This window comes from Motacilla alba, chromosome 3 (genome assembly GCF_015832195.1).
Source record: "Motacilla alba alba isolate MOTALB_02 chromosome 3, Motacilla_alba_V1.0_pri, whole genome shotgun sequence".
Classification (NCBI taxonomy): Eukaryota; Metazoa; Chordata; class Aves; order Passeriformes; family Motacillidae; genus Motacilla; species Motacilla alba.
Window position 1 is genome coordinate 41,868,179 of NC_052018.1, and position 24,081 is coordinate 41,892,259.

Here is a 24,081-nt window from a genome sequence, read left to right on the forward strand (position 1 = left end):
TGGCTGGGCGAGGGAGGAAATCATTGGCACTCCCGCGAGGCGGGGCGGACGACACATTTCCCACCCCAATTCACCAGGGAGGCCTTGGTCTTTTTACCAGAGCCCCCTTCCCGCAGCGTTGACGCTTAGGAGCCAGGCGGGAGCGGGAAGGGGGGGGGGGGGGGGGGGGACGGGGGGGCTGTTGGGGCAGATGTGGTCGCCCACTCCCTGAATCCTCTTCCAGCCCGAGGAAGTGCCCGAGATTAGTACCCGCTAGTTCAAGGAAGAAGTGGGGACAGGCGGGTTTCAGCATGACAAGTCGAGAAGCAGCCGGAGCTTTTTCTGGCACCCCCCCCAGTCTGAGATAGGAGCACTCCACTCACCCCCGCATTCCCCCAGGGGGAAAAATGGGGACGGGCAGGGGTCTCTGAAGCTGTTTCACAGGTGGCAGGATCCAACTCCCACTTTCTCGCGTTCACAAAACGGGCTCGGGGACCCCAATTGGGAGTTTGGGCTGTTAATGCCGTGAATACTCGCTGTCCGGCGAGTTCAAGCTCTTCGGGCGACAGCGCGGGGGGGAAGCCCTGCGCCCACCGGTGGCCGGCGGGCACCGGCGAGACCCGGCGGTGCGGGGAGCCGGCAGTGGCGGCCGTAGAGAAAGAGGGTTTCTGCTCCTTTAAAGGGCGCTGTGCAGCGCTCCCGAAGGGAGGCGGATCTCCCTCCTTCCTCCCTTCCCTCCATCCCTCCCTTCTTCCCTCCCTCCTTCTCGCTCTCCCTCCTCCCTCGCTCCCTCCTTCCCTCCCTCCCCGCTTGCCGCCGCCGTCAGTGGTGCCCGGACGCCGGCTGCACCGCAGCCCGGGCTGTCCCCGGCGTCCTGCCACCGCCCTTCCTCCCCCGCCTCCGCCTTCCTCTCCCTCCCCGATTCCCCTCCCGCAACTCAAGGTAGGAGGATGTCCCGGGGTCTCCGGCTGGCCGCCACGGCCGGAGGGGTTGCATGCCAGTGAGGGGCTGCGGGGGGGCCGGGGGTGGCGGGGGATGCACCGTGGCCGCGTTGTGCCGAGAGCTGCTCACCACGATGGCTCTTGGCCAGGTGTCTCAGGGCAAAGGCGGGCGCTGAGCCGGCCGACCCGGGCGCTGCTGCCGCCCGGGTCTGTCCCTCACTGTGGGGAAAGCAGACCTGTCGGCTTCCTGTCTTCCTTCTATCGCTGCTCCGCATCGTCAGAGCCGCCGCTGTCCCCACGCTGAAAGTGGGAAGAGGGAGCAAGAGGCCAGGGCAGCGCAGCCCCCCGATGCCCCTCGCCCGGTGCCCTGCCGGTGGCCCGGAACTCCCTCCCACAGCCGGAGCGGGGCTCCCGAGCCGGGCTCAGGGAGGCCGAACCGAGGATGTGCCCCCCCCTTCTCATGGGGGAGCGGAGGTGAGAACCGGGCTCTAACTTCGCTAGAGTTGTGGGTGGACAGCAGTCTCTACTTCCGTAAGGTCTCCTCCTGCCCCTACCCGGCCCCCACCGTACGGCGCAGACAGTCCCTCTTTCGGCTTATCGGCAGCCCTGTCATTTATTTCTGAACAAAATCAGCATTCTTTGGGTGAGCATCCATCGCTAAAGTAGCCAGGGCGCTGACACTCTCTGGAAAGCAAGAGACATTCCTGCCTACGGAGTGCAGGCATGATAGCAAGAGCCTTGCGGGCACTGAGAAGGAATTAATAGATTGTAATAGAAACCTCTCTTCACATTCTCCTTAGAAACTTTTGCGGGAGTACAGCAGGAAAAGCTTAAAGGATCATAATTTTCCTCCAAAAATCTTGCACAGCTTCCTCAACCCCAAAGGAAGCTGAAGGGACCAAAGGCTGATCTGTAGATCATGTCAAAAGTATTTGTTTTTGCTGCTTAAAACTTGCTAGGAAAGTGCATTGCTGTGATGCACAAAAGTGCCTGAACAAGAAAGTCTATTGTACACTCACTTCATTAATTAGAATACATGTCTTTCCACTAGGTAAAAATTAATTACCATCTTAAAATGTCATTAATCATTGGCGCAGCAGTAATTTGGTTGTAAATTTGGACCGAGATAATAACAAACAGAGAAGGACCTACGGGGTTTTTTTTATAGCTGGTGGGAGTGAAATGCCAGTGGGCCGCAATTTGTTTTAAATGATGATATCAACGTTCATTTGAATACTTTGGCAAACGTTTTAGAAGGGAGGACTGTGTTACTGCTTTGTCAGCAAAGCTGCAATACTTGATTCTAGAGATCTAGAGAGGCTGGTCAGGTGTTGCAGTAAGCTGTGGCTCTCCTCACACCAGATTGCAACAGCAGGAGGACTGTGGTGGCATGTGAATCCGAAACATTTGCAAGGATTTGCCGAAAAATGTCCGAGAAACATTTGGGGGACCATATGTTGTACATACATTAAATTTATAGCAGCTGTTGTTGTGAGGGGTCAAAATAGTAGATTACGTGATATGAAAACCTCACGATCTGTTCTTAGAGGCACAGCTATGACCTGAAAATAAAAGCCCATTCCTTTTTAAAGTAATATGATAAAACTATACATCCCAGTAGGTGGCAGCTAGCTGGAACTGGGTTAACTTTTATAATGATAACAGCACATAAAAATTAGATCTGATGGGAAAAGCTCCTGATATAGTAAGGTAATCAGAATCACATATCTCCCCTTTCCAAATGAAACATTATGTACATAATGTACACCATTTATACTTGACACACAGCTGAAACTGTAGTAGGTTTTTATTACCCAGAAAAGATGTAAGGCCTCAGACCGTCTCTTCTTTTTTCCCTGTCTATAGCTGGATTACTATTTTTCATATCAGCTACACTTGAACAGAGTCCTGCGTATTAAAGATGTCCTTGTGTATTGGAGATGTGTTACCACCATGTCTACAATAGATGACCAAACAAATCAAAACATATATCTAAGGAATTGTAGATTTCCCAGCTGATTATCACTGAAGTGTAGAGGGCAGTTTCATTCAGACTTTATTATGAAAAGAGCTGTGTAACAGTGGTGACAAGATCCCAAAACAGAAGACCAGCTTATCTACCATGACATTTTATTAGGGATTTCCAGACTTTGAATTGTACATCTCACAGGGAAAGAAATATTGAAGGCACTGAGAATATGTACCTGTTTTCATGTTGAAACCAGTCTGGAGGATGCAAGAAGGTATCCTTTTCTCTTTCATGAAGAAGAAGTGGAATTAAAGTCCAAATAACAGAAAAGGAGTCTAGGGTGGGGAAGACTGAGGCTTTAGTCAATTATAGAGTCTATAAGTGATCTTCAGTCACCAAATATTTGGTGAGTTCTAAACATCTGATATCTTGTAAGATTTGATTTTTTATATAAGAGACTCATATTCTTGAGAAAACACTTCTGGGTTAACTACGACTTTTTTTCAAGGTGGGAGCTAGGGTTTGAAAGAAGGGGGAGGAACGGTAATACAGAGCATTAGGTGATGTCTGATAGTAGATAAGGGGGATATCGGTACTTCTTCTGAACCCATAAAATGCCATAAAATAGCTGGCTAGCTAACATAATAGAGGGCATAATATATATCTTTGAAGAAGCCGATAACAGATTTTAATTTCCTTTCCGCACTGTGGAATGACTGGAAGGGCTAAAAGCCCCAGGCGTTTTGGCACCTGAAGCGGGGGGGCGGCCGGAGCGCTGTCCGCGGTGCTGAAGGGGCCGCCCGGGGCCGCTCCGGGCGCTGTCCGCGGTGCTGAGGCCGCTGCCGGCGGCGGCGGGGGCTGGCGCGGGGGGAAGGAAACTCGGTGTGAGCCTCAGGCGTCAGACCAGGGGCTGCAGCGTGGGCTGCTGAGTGTTTAATAGTAACAGGAATTAACCACAAGTTGTTTTATGATTCCAGTTCTAAACGCCTCCGTGAGTTAGGTGCCCTGTTGGGCTGAGATTACAGGTAGCTGTATTTTTTTTTTTTCCAAGAGAGCTTAGAAAATCAAACTGGTAACAGGAGTCACTTTGTCCAAAGTTTATGTATTGTTTAATGTGCTAAACCTGACGACGAATATTATATTTTCAAAACTTCTCACCAAAACAAAATTTAAAAATAAAAAAAAAAAAAATCCAGTTAGACTGCAAGCTACACCTGAGCATTCACAATTAAAAACATATCTAAATAATATCCTTCATTTCAGCAGCACCAGGGAGGGAGGCAATGAACTTTCACAGTGTTCACGTGGGTTGGTTTTATTTCTCCTTGGACTATGAAAGAATAGAAACGAGTAGAAGAGAATAAATGAAATAGTAAATAGAAGAAAAAGCAGCTCGCTGCATTTTTTTACTGGGAGACATTCTAAGTGTGAACTGAAGGAGTCGCTAGATATCCTTGCTTTTAACACTAGGTGTTCTTTTTAAAGTGCTCCAATAGTCAAATCGGCTGATTGAATTCCCTGCTAGACTGCAGAACTAGCCATTCATGATACTTATTTTTGACACTGCAGTTATGCCTCCATCTTAAGGAAAAAAAAATCAATGATGTTTAATAATCCTCTCGTAGACTGTACATTTCTTTTCATCAGCATTTTACGGGGTTTTAAGTAAAAGTGTGCAGAGGAAATCAGCAAGGCAAAATGATAAAAAGTTACTGAGATTGCTAACACTTCTAGGGGTACAGGGCACAAACACTACAGGTTATAATCCTAATGCTGTTACTTATTTACAGGTCTGCAACACACAGGTGTTAATTAAGAATAAACTGTGACTCACCTCTGCCATGCTCTGCTTCTGATAGGTTTCACAGAGTGTTCTCATTAACATGGCATCATTGGTATTTACTTCTGTAAAGTCAGGTTTATTCTATGTTCTTCTGTATGTATCTGTGGGGAAAGTCTCCCAGTGATATTTTCTTTATTAATGAAAAGCAAAGGAGGGAGATAAAGGAGACAAAAGATGTCTGTAGGCGGAATGTAGAAAAAAATTAAATCATTTTCCTGATAGGAAATTCAGGAATTATATTTCAGTGTTTGTAGTAAAGCTCAAGCAGGTTCAGCAAATCCTGACTTAGATTTCAAAGTCTGACAGTCCTGGTTTTATGTATTTCAGTGGATGCAGACACAACTAATTGCATTTCCAAGGGAAGTCTGAAGTAGTCCACAGAATGGTTTTATCTTCTTTGGAACACCTGGTCAAAAAACAAAAATCTGTGGCTGCATTTCCAGATATAAACTCAGTATCCCATTATAAAATTGGGAAATGCTGTTGTTCTCACTAAGGACAGCAAGATGACAAACTACGTAAATCATAGTATGGGGAGGAACAGCAACATTTCCATAATACTGGAGTGAAAGGAAAGCAGGGTGCAAAATAAGAGAGTGGCAGAAAAAAGTGAAAATCATAAACTAGTGAACCCCCTCGTTACTGTCTTTTAAGTGACACTGTAATTTCAGGCAAGTTTAGCAAAACAAGTCTGTGCATTCAACAAGGTTGTTCCAGCGCTGCCGATTCCTGTTACCTTGCAAAAGCAGCCTGGTGCTCCGTTATCACTGAGTCCGGAGCAAGTTCCTAGGGACAGTCAGTACACAAGCCATAGCATTTATCCTACTTCATGCATTAAAATGAGTAATAGTTAATGATTTTATTTTTTTTTCCCCAAACCTGAACGTTACTCTGATAACCTGCATGACTTTGTTGCCAGCCTTCTCTTTCACAGCTCTAAAGCTGAGTGATCTCGACCCAAGCAGTCAGCTATTGAAATACAGGAATTGATTTTCAAACAAACGATTCCCTTCTCCCTCCGAGCAGCACCCCCGCCCCACCCCACACCGGCCCCCCGCCCCCCCTCCGCCCCTTATAGCCATTGTTCAGAACAACTGAATAACTAATAACAATAAGAAGCATGTAAATATAACCGAGCTAGTTGTTGTTTTTTTTTTTTCCCTCCGACAAATCTGGGCAATCAGATCGGTTGCATAATAGAAATTGGGAAGGCTGTCTGGCAGGCAGCCTTAAGCAGAGAAGAGCTATCTCAATTTCTCTCACTTAATCTTGGCTTCGCGTCAGAAGCTGTGCAGCAGTGCAGTAGAATGGGAGCACGGCAAAAGCTCCGCCAGTGAAACGGCGGGCGCTCGCTATGTGGCGGTACCTCAGCGATCTCTCGAGCCGGATTACCTATTGATTTTCCTCCTTTCTCGCCTCCCAGGTTTACTCGGCTGGACACTGTGTGTGTTTGGATTTCTCAAGGATTCTCCCCCGACTAACATGGATGTCCCACCATTCCTTGCAGTTGAAGGTTGCTCCTTGGCGCAGTGAATGAAGAACATGCAGGGATTGCTAATGGGTTTGGGAAGCGTAGACTCTCTGCTCTCTCTGTGACCATGCCGTGATCGTGTCTGAGGGCCATCAGTTTACGTATCCTCGTTCTCACCCTACCGGGAAACCTGACGGCTTAGAAGGGGGAAGTAAGGCAGCGCGAGTGTGCATAGAAACATCATGAAGATTATTTCCCATATTGTAACTAATTCAGTCTTCAGATGCACCATTAGACTCCTTCTTTGCTTACTGTGGATTGGATATTCTCAAGGAACCACACATGTATTAAGATTTGGTAAGATTTCCCGACACTTTTTTCATTGTGTGTTTAAGCCTGAATGTGATATGCGTAGGATTGACTCAGAAGGGGATGCTGGGGGAGAGCTGGGACGTGCTACCGGAGTCGGGGAGCGAAGTCCCTCTTTATTTTGCATCCGGAGGGATGAATTGCTGTGTGATTTTTTTTTTTTTCCGTCGCTGCTGCTCATTGTAGCCGTAGTAACGGCACGATGGTGATGATAATTATAATAACAATAGAAAAAAGACTGGCGAACGTGGTTGCCTAAGGCTCTGCGCAGCTTGTGTGGCTTCCTCGTAATTGTTTCCATTGTTTTGCTTCATTGTTTCCATAGTAGGGAAAAGCATGGCTAATTCTGTGATTGATCAGTTGAAAACCTGTCAAGTAGTTGTTAAGTTTCGGCCGCCCGTCTCTGATCCCCCCGAGCCGATCCCGTGCGGGCGTAAAGCTGTGATTTGAGACCTGTGGGCTGATTTCCCTTGAAGTATCTGTCTGTTTGCTTGACATTTGAGTGGCGTTTAGGGTTAGAGAAGAGATGATTTATGTCTTGAGCGGTGCTCGGGGAAGAGCTTTTGCGGTACCCTTCAAAAGCACAGCTTTTCTATGCGAGGAAAGTTGTAGGAGTTCCTCCCTCTCCCGGGAAAAAGAAAAAAAAATGCAAGCAGATCAGAATGACATTTCAAGAATAGAGAGGGTTTACAGTTTAAAGGCTATCCCAGCTGGACCAGGGCACTAACCTTAAGAGCTCTGCTTGTGCAAGCGCGCATGTTCGTGTGTCTAAGCAAGCAAGCGAGGGACAAGTTCCAGCCGCTGCATCTTCTACAGAAGTTTTGCAGCGAGGAAGGGCAGGACGGAAAGTTCGGAAAGCAGGTCCGAAGGGGTCTGTGCGGCCGGGGATGTCCTTCGCTGCTAGTCCGGGGCGAGATACGATGGGAGCCCCGCATCAGCATCCTCCTGGTCGCCCGGGTACAGCGGGCAAGCCGGGGCGGGGGGCGGCCGGGAAGGGACAGGCTGAAAATTGCTCCCTCATACAAGCAGCATCCTCTGTGCCTGCCGACGGCACGGGTGGATGGAGGAAGAGCGGATCTCCCACATTCCCGCTGTCCGTGATAAATTGTGGCAGCCACTGCATCCATTTCTTTGGGGCACAGAAATCTCTTGCCTTTGCCTGGGGATAATGCTTTGGTTTGTATCTATTTTAATTTAATTCAGCACCCCCGCACAAGGTTTTATATGGAGGGGAAGGTGAGTAATGATTAAAAAGTCACCAGGCTGTTACCAATCTCTGAATTCCTAGCAGCACTTTTTTTTCCTGCTTCCATCTGGTCTAAAGGTGGTGCTTATGGCACGTTGCTCTTAGCAACCGTCCTCAGGAATGCCTGTTTCTTTGGACATGGCTAAACGGGCCCATATATCATTGTGGGGTCTATTTTGCAATCAGTTTGATCCATAATCATCGCCGTGAGTTTAGTGCTAGGATGCCTGTAATGTGGCTCTCGCCGGCTGTCTGTCTTTCCATGGGTCCCGAGAGTCTGTCTCTAGGAGCCCGAGTTACTTTCAGGTATAGCTATGTAAACAAACATCTTCCTGGTCACAGCACAAGCGAGAGGTGGACTTTCCTTTAGAGTAGCATTCCCTCTGAACTGTTAGTCCGGTGTATCTCTAGAGACAGCCCGAGAGACAGCGCTTTGGCAAGCGTTAGAGCAATAAATAGTCCCGCGGCTGAAAGGTGATGCAGCACGTCTCTGTTACCCACTGACATGACATGGTGGTGCTTGCCTATGTTTTACTGGGCTAACTTCCCTCCCCAGCTGCCTTCTGGTCACACAGCTGGCCAACGAGTTGTGCTCACTCCACTGTAGCAACGAAGTAGAAATCCGTTTCTGCATCTCTGCCTGCTTTTGCCTATCTTTGAAAAGAATTGTCGCCAAACCATCACTGAACATTAAAAGTAGGTAGGAAACAGTTGGTAAGTTTATTTTGTTGTGGAGAATCTTAGACGTGAGAAGAGCAGAAAGACTTTTGCCTTGCTTATCCAGGCCTGTTGCACATCTCTGCTTTAAAGGAGTCTGGATGTAGCTTAGTCCAGGCTAAGTCACTCTGTCTGTGACCACGAGAGAACTTCCACGCCTTCTCCAAAGTCTGGCGTCTCTGTCTCTGCATAGGGCATGTCAGGGTGGAGGGAGGGAGCAGGGATTGAGCTGCGAAAAAGCTTTGGTTATTTCTGAAGGGGAATTCCCCACCGCCCCCTCTGGGTTCCCGTGCTATCAGTCCCTTTGGGATGTCCTTGCGACCAGGAGGACGGGATGCCGTGGAGTCCTTCCCTAGGAGAAGGGAGAGCTGAGGAGATTCCCTCCAGAAGGCAGCCTGCCAGCCCCCGCTCTTCTTCCTCAGCCAGCAGTGCTATGGCAACAGGGGAGAGCTTGAAGCCTGCCAGAGCTGCAGCCCCCTCATTCCTCCTGTGCAAATTAGCCACCATGGATTCGCATTGTCCTTCCCACGGCTCCTCTCATTGTTGGGACTAGCCAGCATGTCCTTTCTCTCCCCTCCCCTCTCTCTAAAGCTACCTTTTAGCAACCACACAGGGAAGGTGAACCGCCTGGGCTATTTGTCAAATTCGGGAGGTTATTTCTGTCTGCACCTTATGGAGCAAACACGGAGAGAGGCTGGTGCGACGGCACCGTTCCCTCCCCAACGACACTTGCTTAGGCATCTGGACACCTGCCTGTTGCTGCTGCTGGAGTTGGGCGACGTGGTATTCGGGCATCACACCATTCCTGAATGCTACATTGCTTCCTGAATGCCACATTTCCTCCTGGGGCATGCAACCAAGCTGCCTCCCTTGCCCTTTCTGAACAGATTCCCACAAGCGAGCCCAGGGAACGCTGAAGGTTTGTCTATACGGTACTCGAGGGTGTCAAACGGGGCCAGCCCTAAACCACTGATGCGGATAAAAGGATAAGTCCCACCTTGACGAGGGAGAAAAGCAGCAGCTTAGTGTTTGTCTCTCCGCTGTGCTAAGTGTGATGGAAACCTTTTTCTTATCACTTGGCACCGAACAAAAGCCAAAATACGTGACCACCGGCACATCCTTTACGTTATCGGGGATCACATTTCGCAGCTTTCCGATTCACTGCTCCTGTGTATGCTCAGACCCATGGCAGCGGCTCCCAAGAAATTCCAGGGAACTCGGCGGATCCCGAGCCCAGCCCATCGGCCCCTCTGCCCACGACGTGGGGCACGGCACGTCGGGCTGGGTTTCTTAGGTCTGCCTTTACCTCCTGAAGGCATCTCAACACCTTGTCCCCTAAATGCTGAATTAACAAGTCCATTAAGAGCTGTCGAACACCTGTAATTGCTCATCTGTGTTTTCAGAAACCCACCCCTTTTCTTGCCCAAGGCAGTAAGAGCCTGGGCTATTTAACCCCCCTTTTTTTCCCCACTTACAACCACTACATGGAGCTTGATTGTCAGCGCTTTGAAGTCTGCAGTGCTCTAAATTGCTCATTTATTTATTTATTTATTTTAAATTTAAACTGCCCGTTTCCGGCCTTGTCTCTACTGCTGTGAGCAGTTCCCCTTTCCTACAGCAAAGGTGTGAAGAGAGACCTGTGACAGGAAGGTGAAAGAGGTTTGGCCACTGTATTTGCTCTCATTATTCCTGGAAATGTGGTGGAAGACTAAAGATCTACACTGCAGGGTGTTCGCTTACCTGATAAGTTTTAACCCACTTTGTGTGATGTTTTATTTTCTTCAGGACATTCAAGAAGGGTAAAGACAAGTAGAGGCATATACCTGTAGTTTTAACTTTTTGGTGCTTTGGAGTTGCCTGACTTGAAGCAGATGAGAGAGGGAGCTGAATGTTTTGTGTTACAATGAGCTACAAAGGAAGGGTGTGTGCGCGCATGTGGCTTCTTCCAGCTTAAAAGCAAAAGGAAAGTCAAGAGAGATAGGAAAAACTTTTCAAAGGAAAAAGGAAGAGTTTTGAACTCTCACCAGAAGCATTTCTTACTAGTGAGTATTTTTAAAATATTTTTTTCTAAAAAATACTGCACCGAGTCCTCATGAAGGCTAGCACTTTCCTGTTGCCCTACAAAAATTAATAGTCATAGCAAATAAAACATTATAAAATCATGTACTCTTTGTGATTTAGGAAAAATCCTCCTCCTTTTTCAACTCCTTTGTGGGAACCCCCAGAGGGGAATTGCTAGATGTTTGAGTCTTCCTCTGTGAAGATTTAATATGGGTTTCGTCTGACATGACACTTCTTAGTTGAGCTCCTTTGTCTCAAACAGATTGAGTTTATCTCCATGTAATTGTTTTTATGAGCTCCAGTGTGGCAAAACCAGAGAAGAGGCTTAGTCAATGCATCCACTGCCTGTGGAGGTGACAGTGGGTGTCAAAACACATGATTCTGGGATTCAGGAGACCATTTTAAAATTGTAGCAATTAAAACCAGCGAAGTCATGGCACAGCAGTGGGAACTAGCTCTGTGCAGATGTATGAGACAAGAGGTCAAGTAAAAAATACCTGCTGGGTAATCGAGTGGAGTTTTCGTAAGGGACTTGCATTGACCCTCTTGGATGTATCCTTTCTTTCCTTTGGATTTTGTATTGACATCCTTTTAGCGGGAGGAGGTAAGGTTTCTGCCTTTATTTGAGAGAAACAAAAGAATCTACATATCTTGTTTAAGTGGGGAAAGCAGTCTGCCTTCAGATCAAGAGTGTGATGAAAATCTGCAAGCCAAACTCTCATGGCAGCCCTCAGGGGTCTGTGTCTTGACAAGTCCAGCATTCAGAGCCAATGAAAAATTTACTGCCAAGGAGAAGAAGCTTTCAATATCTGTTAACATCCTCAGGAAGATGAGTTCAAAATCAGTCTTACAAACAACAACAGGAATCTTTGAAAGAAGAGTAAGGTTAAGAGCCTCGGGAAGGCAGCAAGGAGGTGAGAAGCATTGTTATTGACTGGTCTAGATTAAACAGCACAGAGGAAGATTTCAATTTGATAACGTCACAACCCTTCCTGTTTTTCTTTGCTGCTTCTGCTGACAATTTTGTAAGGTAATTAAATTGGCTGATTGAAGTCACAGTGGTCATGGGGCGATAAAGACCGTTTGGATTTAATGGAATTTAGAAACAACGGTGCACTGCACACAACTCTTACAGAACGAGAATTTTAATGACTCATTCAGGGTGCTGACTACATAGAACGTCCTGGACGAGTTTAATTGAAAGGGCAAAGCTGATTAGCTGTATACAGTCTTTATTGCACTAGATAGAGGAATTAGACTTATCCTTTTAAAATACTCATTATTGCATTATCAAGATTTAATGTAGGTTAAGAAAGCTTTCATCAGTGTGGGCTTTCTGGAATATCCCCAGATCCTTTCACCCAGTGTTTGGAACAGCAATAGTGTCATAAAATGATTTTCACACAATTGCTTGATAGCTTGTATTCTTAGTGACTGCTTGTTCTTACTGATAACTTGCTTCTTACTGACTGCTACTTGTCCTTTGAAGAGATGCAATGTTCAAGTAATGCCTCCAGTTTAAATGTGGTTGCTGAAATAAATGGTTTCTGCCACCAGAGATAAAAAAAAAAGAGAAAAAGAGATTTTTCTAAACTCAAATATTAGAGTTTAGTTTTATTAATTTAGATTTAGCTTCTCCCCCCTCCCATTTATTTATGTATTTATTTTATACCAGAGAAAATCCCCTCAATTTAGGGAAAAAAGCAAACCAAATATTTTGTAGTCATTGTAAATATAGCAGATCTTTGTACCCTACTTAATATATTTACCTGGTCTGTTTCTGAGTTTTAACCTTCATCCTCTTTAATCTCTTTCAGAGGAACAATTACTAGAAGGTATGTCAATAATGCAAAAGAGAAAATAGAGAGGGCCCTTTTTCCATATTCCCAATCTGCAAAGCAAATTAATTTTTCCTGAATAAGCTTTTTATGGTGTTATGCTGTAATGTATGTTGGAAGATTAGATTAAACAGCATGATAACACAATGGCATAATGTCATTATGCTGTCACATCTGAACGGGAATATGGAGAATCAAAGATTACTGTCATATTAATACTTATAATTTTTTACGTGTCCCGTGCCATCCATGCTGTGTTCCCCCCTTTCTTCTCCTCAGTCCTGTCCCATTTCCCCCCGAATCCTTTGATTCCTTTGTTATAAAACAATAGTGTTGGGCACCTTCAATTTAAACAGCTAAAGCTCTCAGTAATGCAAAGAGTACAGAACAAACATGTGATGATCATTATTCCAATACTGGAGCTCAGCCAGATTTGGATAAAGCAGGCGTTATAGTAGAGCTATGTAAAACACTTAGCAAACTCAAAAACATAATCTAAATTTCATTAAAAAGTACTTCTTAATGAATTAAAACCACCGTGTTTTTTTTTTCCTTTAGGCAAAATGTAGAAGTGACAAATGGGGGCAAATGCTCAAGTCAAGACTGCTCTTTTTGCATTGCTGCAGTTAGGCTCGCATCAACATTTGCAAGTGACTTGGATCAGTCATGATTCAGATTTCCTTGAACCTTATTCTTCTAGTCCAAAATGCTATTGAAACAGAGTAACTCATCTAGGAATGTGTTTGGTAGGTTGCTTTGAAATGAAATATGCATTTTTAGGTAACAGATTTTTTAAAGTGTTTCCATTTCCAGGTGTTTCTGCCTGGGACATAGAAAAAGAGTTTCCCTGCTGGTATTGTGAGTGGAGGCTACAGTAGGAGTAGTTTAAAGCACAGCTACACTGTAGCATTTAGATCACAAAGTTTGTTCTTAGTTCAAAGTAAACTTTTTTGTTATCCATGTGTTGGAAGGAAAATTCATGTATGGGTTTTAGAGATTTTAATTTTTGGAGAAATACATTAATGCACATTAAGTGAATGTGTGTTTTATTATATTAGCATTTCCACTCATAGACTCTTTGAAACCTATTTTTTTTTCCCCAAAACCACATTATTTGGATTTGAAATCGATTGAACTAGGAGTGTTGAAAGTGTCTGTCAGTCTTCCATCATGAAAAAAAAAATCTCTTTGTTAGAATCATTAATTCTTGTATAAGGCTTTATAACTGACAGAAGAACAGTCCAGGGAGAGCTTTCCTACTTTGCTGTCAGGCACTGCTTTGTGGGAGACTGGATGTCCTTTTAAATTCAAATTATGATTACTTTTTTCCCCCCCACTTTTCTTTTATCATTATATTTTGCTGTATGTCTCTGTTTACTAATTTGAAAACATGCTATCTGATTTCAATATGTATAGCTAAAGGTTAGCATCATATATTTACAGTCAAATGGAAAAATGTGGTTTCATGGATGGGCAGAATAATTTTGAAAGAAAAATATTTGTTTGGTTGTTTTTTAAAAAATTTTCTTACCTTCATCGTCTATTTGATCCTTTCCTTGCACTTTGTCTTTTTCCTTATTTATTTTGAAAGGGTGAATTGGAAAGTGATTGCTTGTATGAAAGAGGAATGTACTTATATGGAAGAGGAATCTATACATGAATATATATATTTTTTTTTTCCCTGGCCCTTCTTGGAAGGTCTTCGTTTTCTAACTTTCTGGGAAAATCCATGGAAAAAGTAAAAAGTCTGGAAGTCCTCATTTCCGTCTTGAAACTAAACTCCTAGTCTAAGCCATGCCTTAGGGCTCCTCTGCAGCGTTTGGAAAGTGAAAGAGGCAGAAGGATTAGACAAGGTTGACTTAAGCTAGATAACTCTTAGGTGGCTTAAGTTAGGCTAGATGAACCATGTGTCTCATGGAATCAGCAATGTGGGGAAGTCAAAGTGGACTGAGTGGGGTTTTTTGTTTTCTCCCCAGAATTTGGTGTCTATCGCAACATATTGAACTAATTTTTTTCAGATGGAAATTTAAAAGGGAAAGATTATTATATAAATGGGCCATCAGTTTCTTTCTGACATAAAAATACAAAAATGCTGAATCAGAGACCACTCACTTATTCTGCTAAAAACTTGCCAGCAAGTGGGTGGTGCTTGTTTTTACAATAGATAATCATACTTAGTCCTGTAAATAAGGACTTGTTTGTGAGCACATATATTTAGCTGATTACTTTACAGAAATTTATTGAATAAAGCTTATCAAGCTTGCTTCAAAAGGTGCAGAAATATTTCACTCTGAAAAACTGTGCCATCTTCATATGTAGTTCCTTAGGTATGTCCAGTACAATATTTAAAATTGCATTTCTCTGAATATGGAAATAGCTATTTAAAATGTTTTTTGTCCTAAGGTAATTGATACTGAATGTAAAAAAAAAAAATCTTAAAAATAAAGCATATACATGATTAAGTAATAATCTGGGTAAATTTATTAAGGATTAGTTTATTGAACTTGCCATCCATTTGGGCTTTTGTCCTTCCCTAGGAGCTAAATATATACCAGCTATTTCAACCAGCTCAAGAGCTAAACATATGTCAGCTATATCAATCAACTCACATTTGTGCTGTTGTTTAGAAGTTGCACAATTAGGACATGATTTACCAAAGAGTCCATAATTAAAATAATTATGCTCATAGGCATGAAACATTTATAAGAAAATCTGAGTCTCATAGCTAACAATTGTAAAATTTGACTTTCACTTTTTTAAGCACGTAAGCAAATATTTTCAGTCCTGCCCCAACTGTTGAGATTGCAAAACTTTGATGAAACCAGTTATTCTACTTGGAAACCAATTAATTCTTCTATTTCTACCTATATTTTTGTGTGAGTGCTCAATCATCAGTCAATACCAAATACTGAGATTGTCAGAGATGTACGGTCCTTGAGAGTTTAGTGCAAAGTTGACTTATTCTTTTCTATTTACACCATGAATGAGAGGAAATTATGTAAAGGTTCTTATATGTAGTGATTCAAAACAACAATTTCTGGATCAAATATTGGAATAAGATAACTTGCTGTATGACTGAGGTCTGATTGTCCTCTAACTTTCGTTCTGTTCAGTGGCTTATGTTAATATGAAGTGAAATAAGAATCAAAGCTGTAAGCTGTAGCATGCTGTTTAGAAAAAGAGTGGCTTAGATTTCTGTCATGCTAAAGTGAAGAAATTGTGTTAAAGTTCATGGGTATTTGTCAGTTTATCCTAGGTATAGTCATTGCCTGTATGAGCTGGTGATGGAGTATTCTTCCTAAGCTGTATGATTAGGTCCATAGTGATGTTGAATACAAAGCTCTTCAAGTCAAACCACCTGTGCTGGTTACCATTAGCAAAGATGCTAATTCCAGAACTTCTCTTTCCTTGTAATTTTTCCCCCAATTATCTTTTAAAGTCACACTGCCATTTTTTACACCTCCATTTGTTGTTCACTTATTATTTACCTTAACAATATAGAAGCATGTACTATAAAACAAATTCAACATGATAAAAATGATTTGACTGATGGTGCTTTTTGCTTTTGCTTTTTTTTTTTTTAAGTTGAAAATGAAATACTCACTGATTACTGCAGTTCAATAGTAGCAGAACTACTTGTTTTACTGATCAAATGCTGTAACACAATCAGAAACATTGTACTATGTAGAAATATGTGTAAATAACAGTAGCAAACATAAAGATTGCATATTCTGTAAGAGAAAACTATTTTCTAAAGCGATAACTTCATTGATATTTGGAACATTGATATTTCCTGCAAGGCAGGAAATCTTTAAAAGAAATTCTATAATACTTATTTGTTAAGAATTTGAGTAAAAGGTACTTTAGGAAAATTAGAATGACACAGAGTACTCTAAAAGAGCAGAATTAATTTTCTTTTTAAATGCTTAATCACAGTGGTTTTAGGTTTCATATATTATATATTAATGAGAATATGTATGTTCACATTTTATGCATTTTAATAGCAAATATTTAAATAAATGCTTAAAAATGTCATAGAGTACTTTTAATAAATTGTCAGCATGCATGTGAGTATTAAAATTCATCATTCTTGTTTCTTATTGTGCCACTTAATGACCAATATCAGGACTGAGCCCTAGGGAACTTAACTTGTAACCTCTTCACTTATCTGATTTCTACTGTTCAACAATGTTTACAGTTTTCATGTATGCTATACTAAGAAAGGTGGGGTTTTTTTATTCAAATGATAAGAAGACCTTACCCCAGCCACATTTTCAAGTTAATGATTACGCATTTTAAAAAAGGTATTTATATACTGCTTAAAAATACCTATTTTCTCTGGCATTTTGAGGCACCCATATATACTTCTAGTTCCTTCAGCAATGGAAGTTTGATGTTTCACTCTCTAAATCTGATTTCTGAAAATATTTCCAGACAAAATTCAAATGCGTGGCCAATGACTGGTGGTAGCTAATTCGAGGGGAAATTTGGTACTTTTCTTTTTAAAAGAAAATATCAATTACTGAGGGAGTATGTCTTGGTATTTCTTAACAACTGTGCTTTTAAACCAGTCAATTTTCAAAGCTAAGTTTTTGGTGCTTTCCTTCATACCTTAAGGTGCTGATCTATTTCAGTCAATGAACTACTTGGACATGCTCCCAGACAGTTCTGACAACACTGTTCGCTTCATTTTGTTGAAAGAAAAGAGTTGATAAGTGGGATGGAGGTGGTTTGAGAAAAATAATGCAGATGAATTCAAGGCCATCAGTGTTGAACAAATAACAGAAAGGAATTGAAGAAGGTTAATGGAAAAAAACCCCACTGTTTGCCTGAAAAGGCCACATACAACTGTGCAAATAGTAAGATTTTTGTTTCTGTCTAGTCAAAAATCAAACATAAAGATAACATTTGACAAAACAATCTGCTAATTCAACAAAATAAGCATTGTTTTATTTTTCTAAAACCAAGAACTTGCTCAGTTAAATCCTCTGCTTGTTATTGAATATTGAGTATGATGTTTATATGAAGAACAGAAACAGAGTTAAATAATCTGTTTTTGCCTAGATTTGATCTTTTCTTAGCCTTGAAAGAAGTATGCATGGGGTCAGTTCAGGAGAAGTGGTAAGCCCTGTTCATACCTCATCTGTAAGCAACTGAGGGAAGAAAATGGAAATTTGTGAAAGATGCGTGTGACTTCATTCCAGTAATGCTATATGTATTTGTTTGGATGTCCTTGAGAAGGAAAGACTATAAAATATGAATGTTATTAAGGCTTATCTCTTCAGATCTTGGCCGACTCTATCATTCAAGACATTCAATATGCCTGCAGAAACTGACTGTGTGACTGTGATACAGCTAAGAAAAATGTGTTCAAAAATGCATTAAATCAGATTTTCTAATGTCTTTTCAAACCTGCCTAAACAATGAAAAGTCATATTTAAAGATCAAATCAACGTTAGTCAGTCAGTGTTGTCCATTTGTGACCTTTTGTGTCTAGACGTTGGAGATTTCAAATTGAGCTGTAGATTTGTATCATTCTGTGATCATCAATGTTCATTAAACAGTACTTTTGTTGTAATTTAAAGTAAGGTTATACCCTATTGTCAAATAAGGAGTGTGGCTTGCTTTTCAGAGTATTTTTTTACTCTTTTCATTAATGGGAAGATGCTTGAACTGGATAAAGCTGTTGTGTTTAGCTGTTATGTGGCCACAGGCAGTCTGTTCACAATTTCCTTTTTGTCCTTAGTGTCATCTTCTAGTTTATAGGAGCTATAGCACATATTTTTGGATGCCTTCTATACTTTGTTTCTACAGACAACTGGTGTTCTACTCACCAGAACCCATCTGATGGTTATAAGGATAGAAAATTAGAGGCTCTGTCTTCTACTCCACTGTGGTTGCATACTTAAAGTAAACAGCAATATTTTCACCAATCCATGTTAACAATTGATTATTGTACTTTTGATGATAAGTCCGTTTACTTATTTTTGGCAATAATTTGAATGTCACAAAGTTTTCCTTGTGACTTGAACAAAGGAACTAGGCAGCAATGATTTTACAAGTACAGCTCCATGTGAATGCGCACACACAGACACATGCACAGGTTTTTTTTGTGCTGTGGTGACCCAAATGCAGAAAAAAAAAGTGGGAGTATCTTTCCTTTGCTGGAGTTGTCATTAATGTAAACCAGGAGATGTGCCTGAGGGTGCATCAGGGGTTTTGATGGAAGGATTCATAATGATTATCCATCTGCTTCCTGACAAGTAGTGTGAGCCTGGGATAGCAAAGAGCTGTGAAGGTGGCAGAATGTGTTCTCACAGGGTGTGATCTTCATGAATATTTTTGAAGTGGTCTTGAAAATAAAAAATTTCAAGCAAGAAACCATGAAATTTAGTAAAGAGCCCACTAAGTAACGCATGATTATGACAGAAAAAAAAAAAGAGAGAACACTAGTATTTTCTATCCTAAAAAAGATAAACTAAATTCTGTGAATGAAGCTGTGGATGTATACACGCTCCTACTCACAATACTGCACTGCAGCTGCTGAAATGTAGAAGTGGTACTTGTTAAGACATCAACTCTCTTTGCCATGGACCAATATTCTTGGTGGAAGGGAAATCTTAGTTTATAGAGGATTTACCTCTGTGAGAACCATAGTAACTTCCTTTCAGTACGCTTTTAAGGGGAGGTAATTATGCCACTGTTTCAGGGTTCAGCTAGCAGTGCTGTAAATCAGTAGAGCCTAGTGAAGTCCATTTCTGCTACAGTTTAATCTCTTAGTTAGATTAAAGCTGCAGTACTGCAACAAACCTCTAGGTGAGTTTTCTGGGTCTTGACTATAAGGAACCGTGAAATGCTGAGCTTTTAGTTCTTTGCTGAGCAATTATGGGAACTCCTGAGGAAGCAGAAGATTATTATCATTACTTCTGTATTTGACTCCCCTATTTTATCAGGCACATTTTCTACAAAAGCTTACCCACATGGATAACTGTCCAAATATAGTTAGTAGGTGCAAAGCCAGATGAGATTTTAATTCTATGAAACCCCTGTTGAACCATAATTTTGAAGACCAAGAAGCTGAAGTAGTAATAAAATAGTACTTTAAGGTTTGCAGTTCATGTAGCTCTGATATTGAATTAATAAATGGAAAATAATTTTGTGTATTTTGTGGGAAAATAAACCCACTGATAACCAGAAAATATTTGCTTTGGTGTCACTGTAAAGGTAGTCAAGGTGTTAAGCAAAGTGAGAGGAAAACTGGAAAAGGGCTAGTCTAGGTATCAATGTAATATTTTATGGTTGGTGAAGACTTTTTGTGCAGTTATACAAAATTTAAAAAAGAAAATTTCTGTCAGGGCTGCTAAGATTTTCAGATGCTTTCTGGGTTCTTAAGTACAATATTTCATAGTTATAGTGTTCATGACCTGTAAATGCAGAGGACTTCAGTGCTTTTGATTTTTCAAATATTTTTTGCCCTTGTTTTATAATTACTTCTCTTAACAAAAGCTTTTTTCAATATTTTTAGAAATTAGTTACCTTTCAACAGAATTTCATATTTTTAAGAAAACCAGTTAGGTTTGTTTGCTTCATATGTAAGAGTATTTATAACACATTGATTATTTCAGAACTAGGACTAATGTTAAAACTTCTGTAAAAAGTGCTATCATTTTTTTTAAAAATTACCTTCATTACCACATTATATATATATTTGTAATAGTTCTTTCAGTTACAACCAAATGTTTTCCTTTTTGTCTTACGGAAACACTTTGTTCAGTAACACAAAGTAGCACAAAACTTTTTCAAATAAACTCAAGTTCCATTTAAAAAATGCTTTATATGTTAAAAAAAAAAGACGTATTGGTCACTACATTCACCAATATTTTCACTGACAACTGCAAAAAGACAAATGATCTGCATTTCCATCATCATTTTTCACTACTACACTTCCACAAGCTTTTCTGCTGCGTGGCTGAATGTCTTTGGCTGAATACTGCTTTACCAAGTATTTACTTTGCCTTGTTTCATTAGTATTCCATATTCTTCCTTGCCATATGACATCTTTTACTGTTATTTCAGCATTTATGTAGAAGAAATAGTTAATTTAAAGACTTGAAGTTGTCATTGGAGATCTCCAGTGTAATTTAGTAAAATACTAAACAGAGTCCTGACAATTTTGCTTCTCTGAGGTTTGTGTCAGCAGTGAAGTGTATGGCCTCTGGATATGAAGAGATATGGAGGATGGTGTTTCTAGTTACACAAGCTACCATCTAACTTGGCAGCTTCTTGTCTCATTTCTCTCAAAAGAAGGATGTGTTCAGCTGGGGTAAAAATGTGAAAGAGTTTATAGGAAACTTGGAGTTGAGTGCTTTGATCTTATTTATTAAACCAACCAAACAAATAATTAAAAAAAACCACCCAAACCCCAAACTAAAATACCCCCCAAACCAAAACCAAACTCTCTTTCCTTCTGGGCACTGATATAATCCTTTTAAAGACAGGAAAATATGATTTTAAGAGTGCAGAAACTACAGAGCATAGTTTCTTGCTATACTAAAACAGTGCTGCTGAGAAATGTTACTGTGGCGCAAGAAAATAACTGACTGTTGTTAAATAGGTAGATCATTCTGATCATTACCTTGATCAAAGAATGTTTATTTTTCAAAGTAATCTCACAGCTGCCCAGTAGCTCTTGAGATCCCAAAGCTCAGAAGAACAATCAGCTCACTGGTTACATGGAATAGCACTGTATTATTTTATTTTTTCAGTATTTTAATGGAAATAATGATGAAGGTGTTGATATTTTATTAAAGACATTGTGTTTGTGTAGTTTAAGCAGTTGGAGTCTTCATCCATACACCAAGATTCTTCATGTGTCAGTTTTCTAGAACTATTTCCTTTGCACAAAAGAAAGAGCTGTAAGGATAACCATACGTAAAACTGAGGACAGAATTATAAGATGATTCATTATAAAAAGTCTTAAGAAACCTTGGTCAAGGATCTTGTGTTATCTATCTAATTTATCTTTTCTTGAAATGGATCTCCCATGACCTTGCCTTTTTGACAGATACAACTCCAGTAAACAGATAAATGGTGGTAACGACCAGACAAACACAAGAGAGAGAAACTTCAATCATGTTAAAACCAAATATTACTTTTAAAAGAACACAAATTTAAGTGAGTACCATACTTAAATCCCCACCTGTAGTTCTTGGGAATTTACCAATAGTTATGGAAGTTGTTTTTTAGGATGTTGATAAATGCTGAAAATTTATTAAGTAAATGAAATAAATGAAGTTATCTTTTAAAAAGAATGTTAGTCAGCCATGAGCCGCAATTGGATTTTATATGAGTTTTCACAGGTGCATCTGTTGGATTACCATGGGAAAGGCTGTGTTTCAGAACTGGGTGTCTCACTTTCATGTTACTTCTCAAAACATTCTTAAATCCATTCTAATCCTGCTTAATAATAATAATATTAAAAGTTCAATTTCTTACAGTAGTGATATAAAATTCCTCCATATCCTTTGCAAAGCATTAGAATTGCATTTTAACAGTTGTCGTCATAGGATTCCACATGAAGTGTTAGAGAAGAAAAAAGCCAACACAGCAACTTAATCATTTCCTAAGTCCTGCTTTTACTTATGGAAATAAGACATATATATTGTGTCATGTCCCTGTGCTGTTCCCCTTGAATTAGGACACACCTATTGGAATGCACAAGACAAACTTTTTGGTCTGATCAAAATAACAGTTTTTTACCTGTGGATAAACTCGATTTTTATAAATTAAAGTCTGGTTGATAATCATAGGTTTTGCTTAGTGACCTTACATTTTCCGTTTAAAAACTTTCGGCTTTTACATGTGAATAAGCTTGGAATCTGTGAGGTTTTGGGTTTGTTTGTTTGTTTGTTAGGTCTTTATTTTGGGTGTGCTTTGTGTGTTTGGGGTTTTTTGATCCACAATAAAGTAATAATTTTTTAAATTAAATGAAATTCTTCAAGTTTGGTTTTGAGTCAGCATTCCGAGGAACCTGTCAACAAGAATAAGGTATCTGTTTCCTGATTAAACCAAATTCTCCTCCCCCAGTCTGGTTATAATAATTTTTTTCAGTGTTTGCACAAATAATCTTTGATTCTTATGCTGACTGCATTTTCCATACTTGCTATTTGTGCATGGGAATGCACCTGGGGGTGCAGCCACTCTGGATCATACATCATCTGATTCTTTTTCTGAAAGGAGAGAACTCCTAAAAATTAATGGTTTACATTAATCCTTCCACATTTTTTCCATTATTTGGTATTTGGCTGATGAGACCAGTATATATGACAGTAGTTGATTTTGCTGCTACTTTGTTATTGAAGCTTTTCTTCACTCAGACTTGTCATATTGAATCTCTGATTGCCGGAGGGTTGGTTTTCCCTCACATTTTAACACACTGTTGAAGTAACCTCAAAGGTGGGCAGTCTGCTTGCAGGGGATTTTATGGCTGGCTAAAGAGCTGTAAACAGAAAAAAAAAGTCTATTAAGGAATCTAACAGTTTGGTGGATTAATTGCTCACATTATATTAAAGAGTCAGGAAATGCTAAGAACAAGTTGAAATATGCATCAGTAAACAAATAGAATCTGAAAATTATTTATTTGATCTTGACTCAAGTTCAGGGTTTTATTGAATCCAGGATAATTCTATGTGCTTACAGCCTTGTCTTAGAAAAGTATACCCTACATGGCTGGATAATTGTGAAACAAAACAATTCTGCAAAGGTACTTAAATCTGATTACTTGAGACTAGTTAAATACCTATCCACTTAGAATTATAGCATTCAATGGCTTACAGACTGTAATGAATGACTTCAGTAATACAGAAGTTAAATATTCACAGAAATAATAATGAAAATTTTGCTGTACATCCTAACTTCACAATTTTTGTTTGAAGCCTAAAGCAACTTCTAGCTTCAGAAAAGAGTCTGCAATTTCCTTGGCAAATTTATGAACATATATTCAAATAACATAATTGATTTACAAAAAATCCCTGTGTTGTTCAAAGCAAGTATTGTGGACCCTTTCACTCAGTGTATGTTTCATGAAATAAATGTTATTTTGAAGCATATATATCAAATCAAAACAGATGGATCTCGAAGCAAAGCATATGGGTATACATATGCCTAGAAGGTTCTTTAGAATGAACCTCCTCTGAGATGTGCTGTAGAATTTTTGGGAAATGCTCTCTTGGTGAAGTGACTGTTATTGTCTTTTTAGATATCACTGGAAATATAGATATTTAACAGCAAAATTTTACTGTTACTGTTAATAACAGTGGGTGCTGGGAAATTACTAGCACTGTTTTCAGCAGTACTTTCAATAAAAGGTTTCCAGTGTAACTGTAGACAACATCATATGAACAGAACTCATTTTTTTTGCTGTTCTTGAGCTGGGTGAAATGTAGGCAGGAAAATATGAAATATCTTCAAGCAGTAACTAAATAATGTAAGCATTTGTTTTCACTTGTGGAATGTGTTACTATTCTGTGACTATTTTTGGCTGTTTTCCCCTCATCTTGATCTTGGAACACCTAAATGCCAACATCTCAATATGCACATACAGCAGCCTGAATAACTCCTTTAAAAATGAATTGAATTAGTTTTTATG

General features: G+C 40.5%; 1 protein-coding gene across 3 annotated transcripts in view; it reads left to right on the forward strand.

Annotated features, from left to right (window-relative positions):
- The first annotated feature begins 780 nt into the window (after nt 1-780).
- GRIK2 (glutamate ionotropic receptor kainate type subunit 2) overlaps nt 781-24,081 on the forward strand; it is a 356,698-nt gene continuing 333,397 nt past the window's right edge. Inside the window, exons 1-2 of one of the 3 annotated variants that reach the window (XM_038133845.1) lie at nt 781-921; nt 6,156-6,560. In XM_038133845.1, coding sequence (XP_037989773.1) covers nt 6,446-6,560 — 115 coding nt within the window. In that variant the 5' untranslated portion in view covers nt 781-921; nt 6,156-6,445. The remainder of the gene's footprint in view (nt 922-6,155; nt 6,561-24,081) is intronic. The other 2 variants (XM_038133848.1, XM_038133846.1) reach the window with 2 other exon arrangements.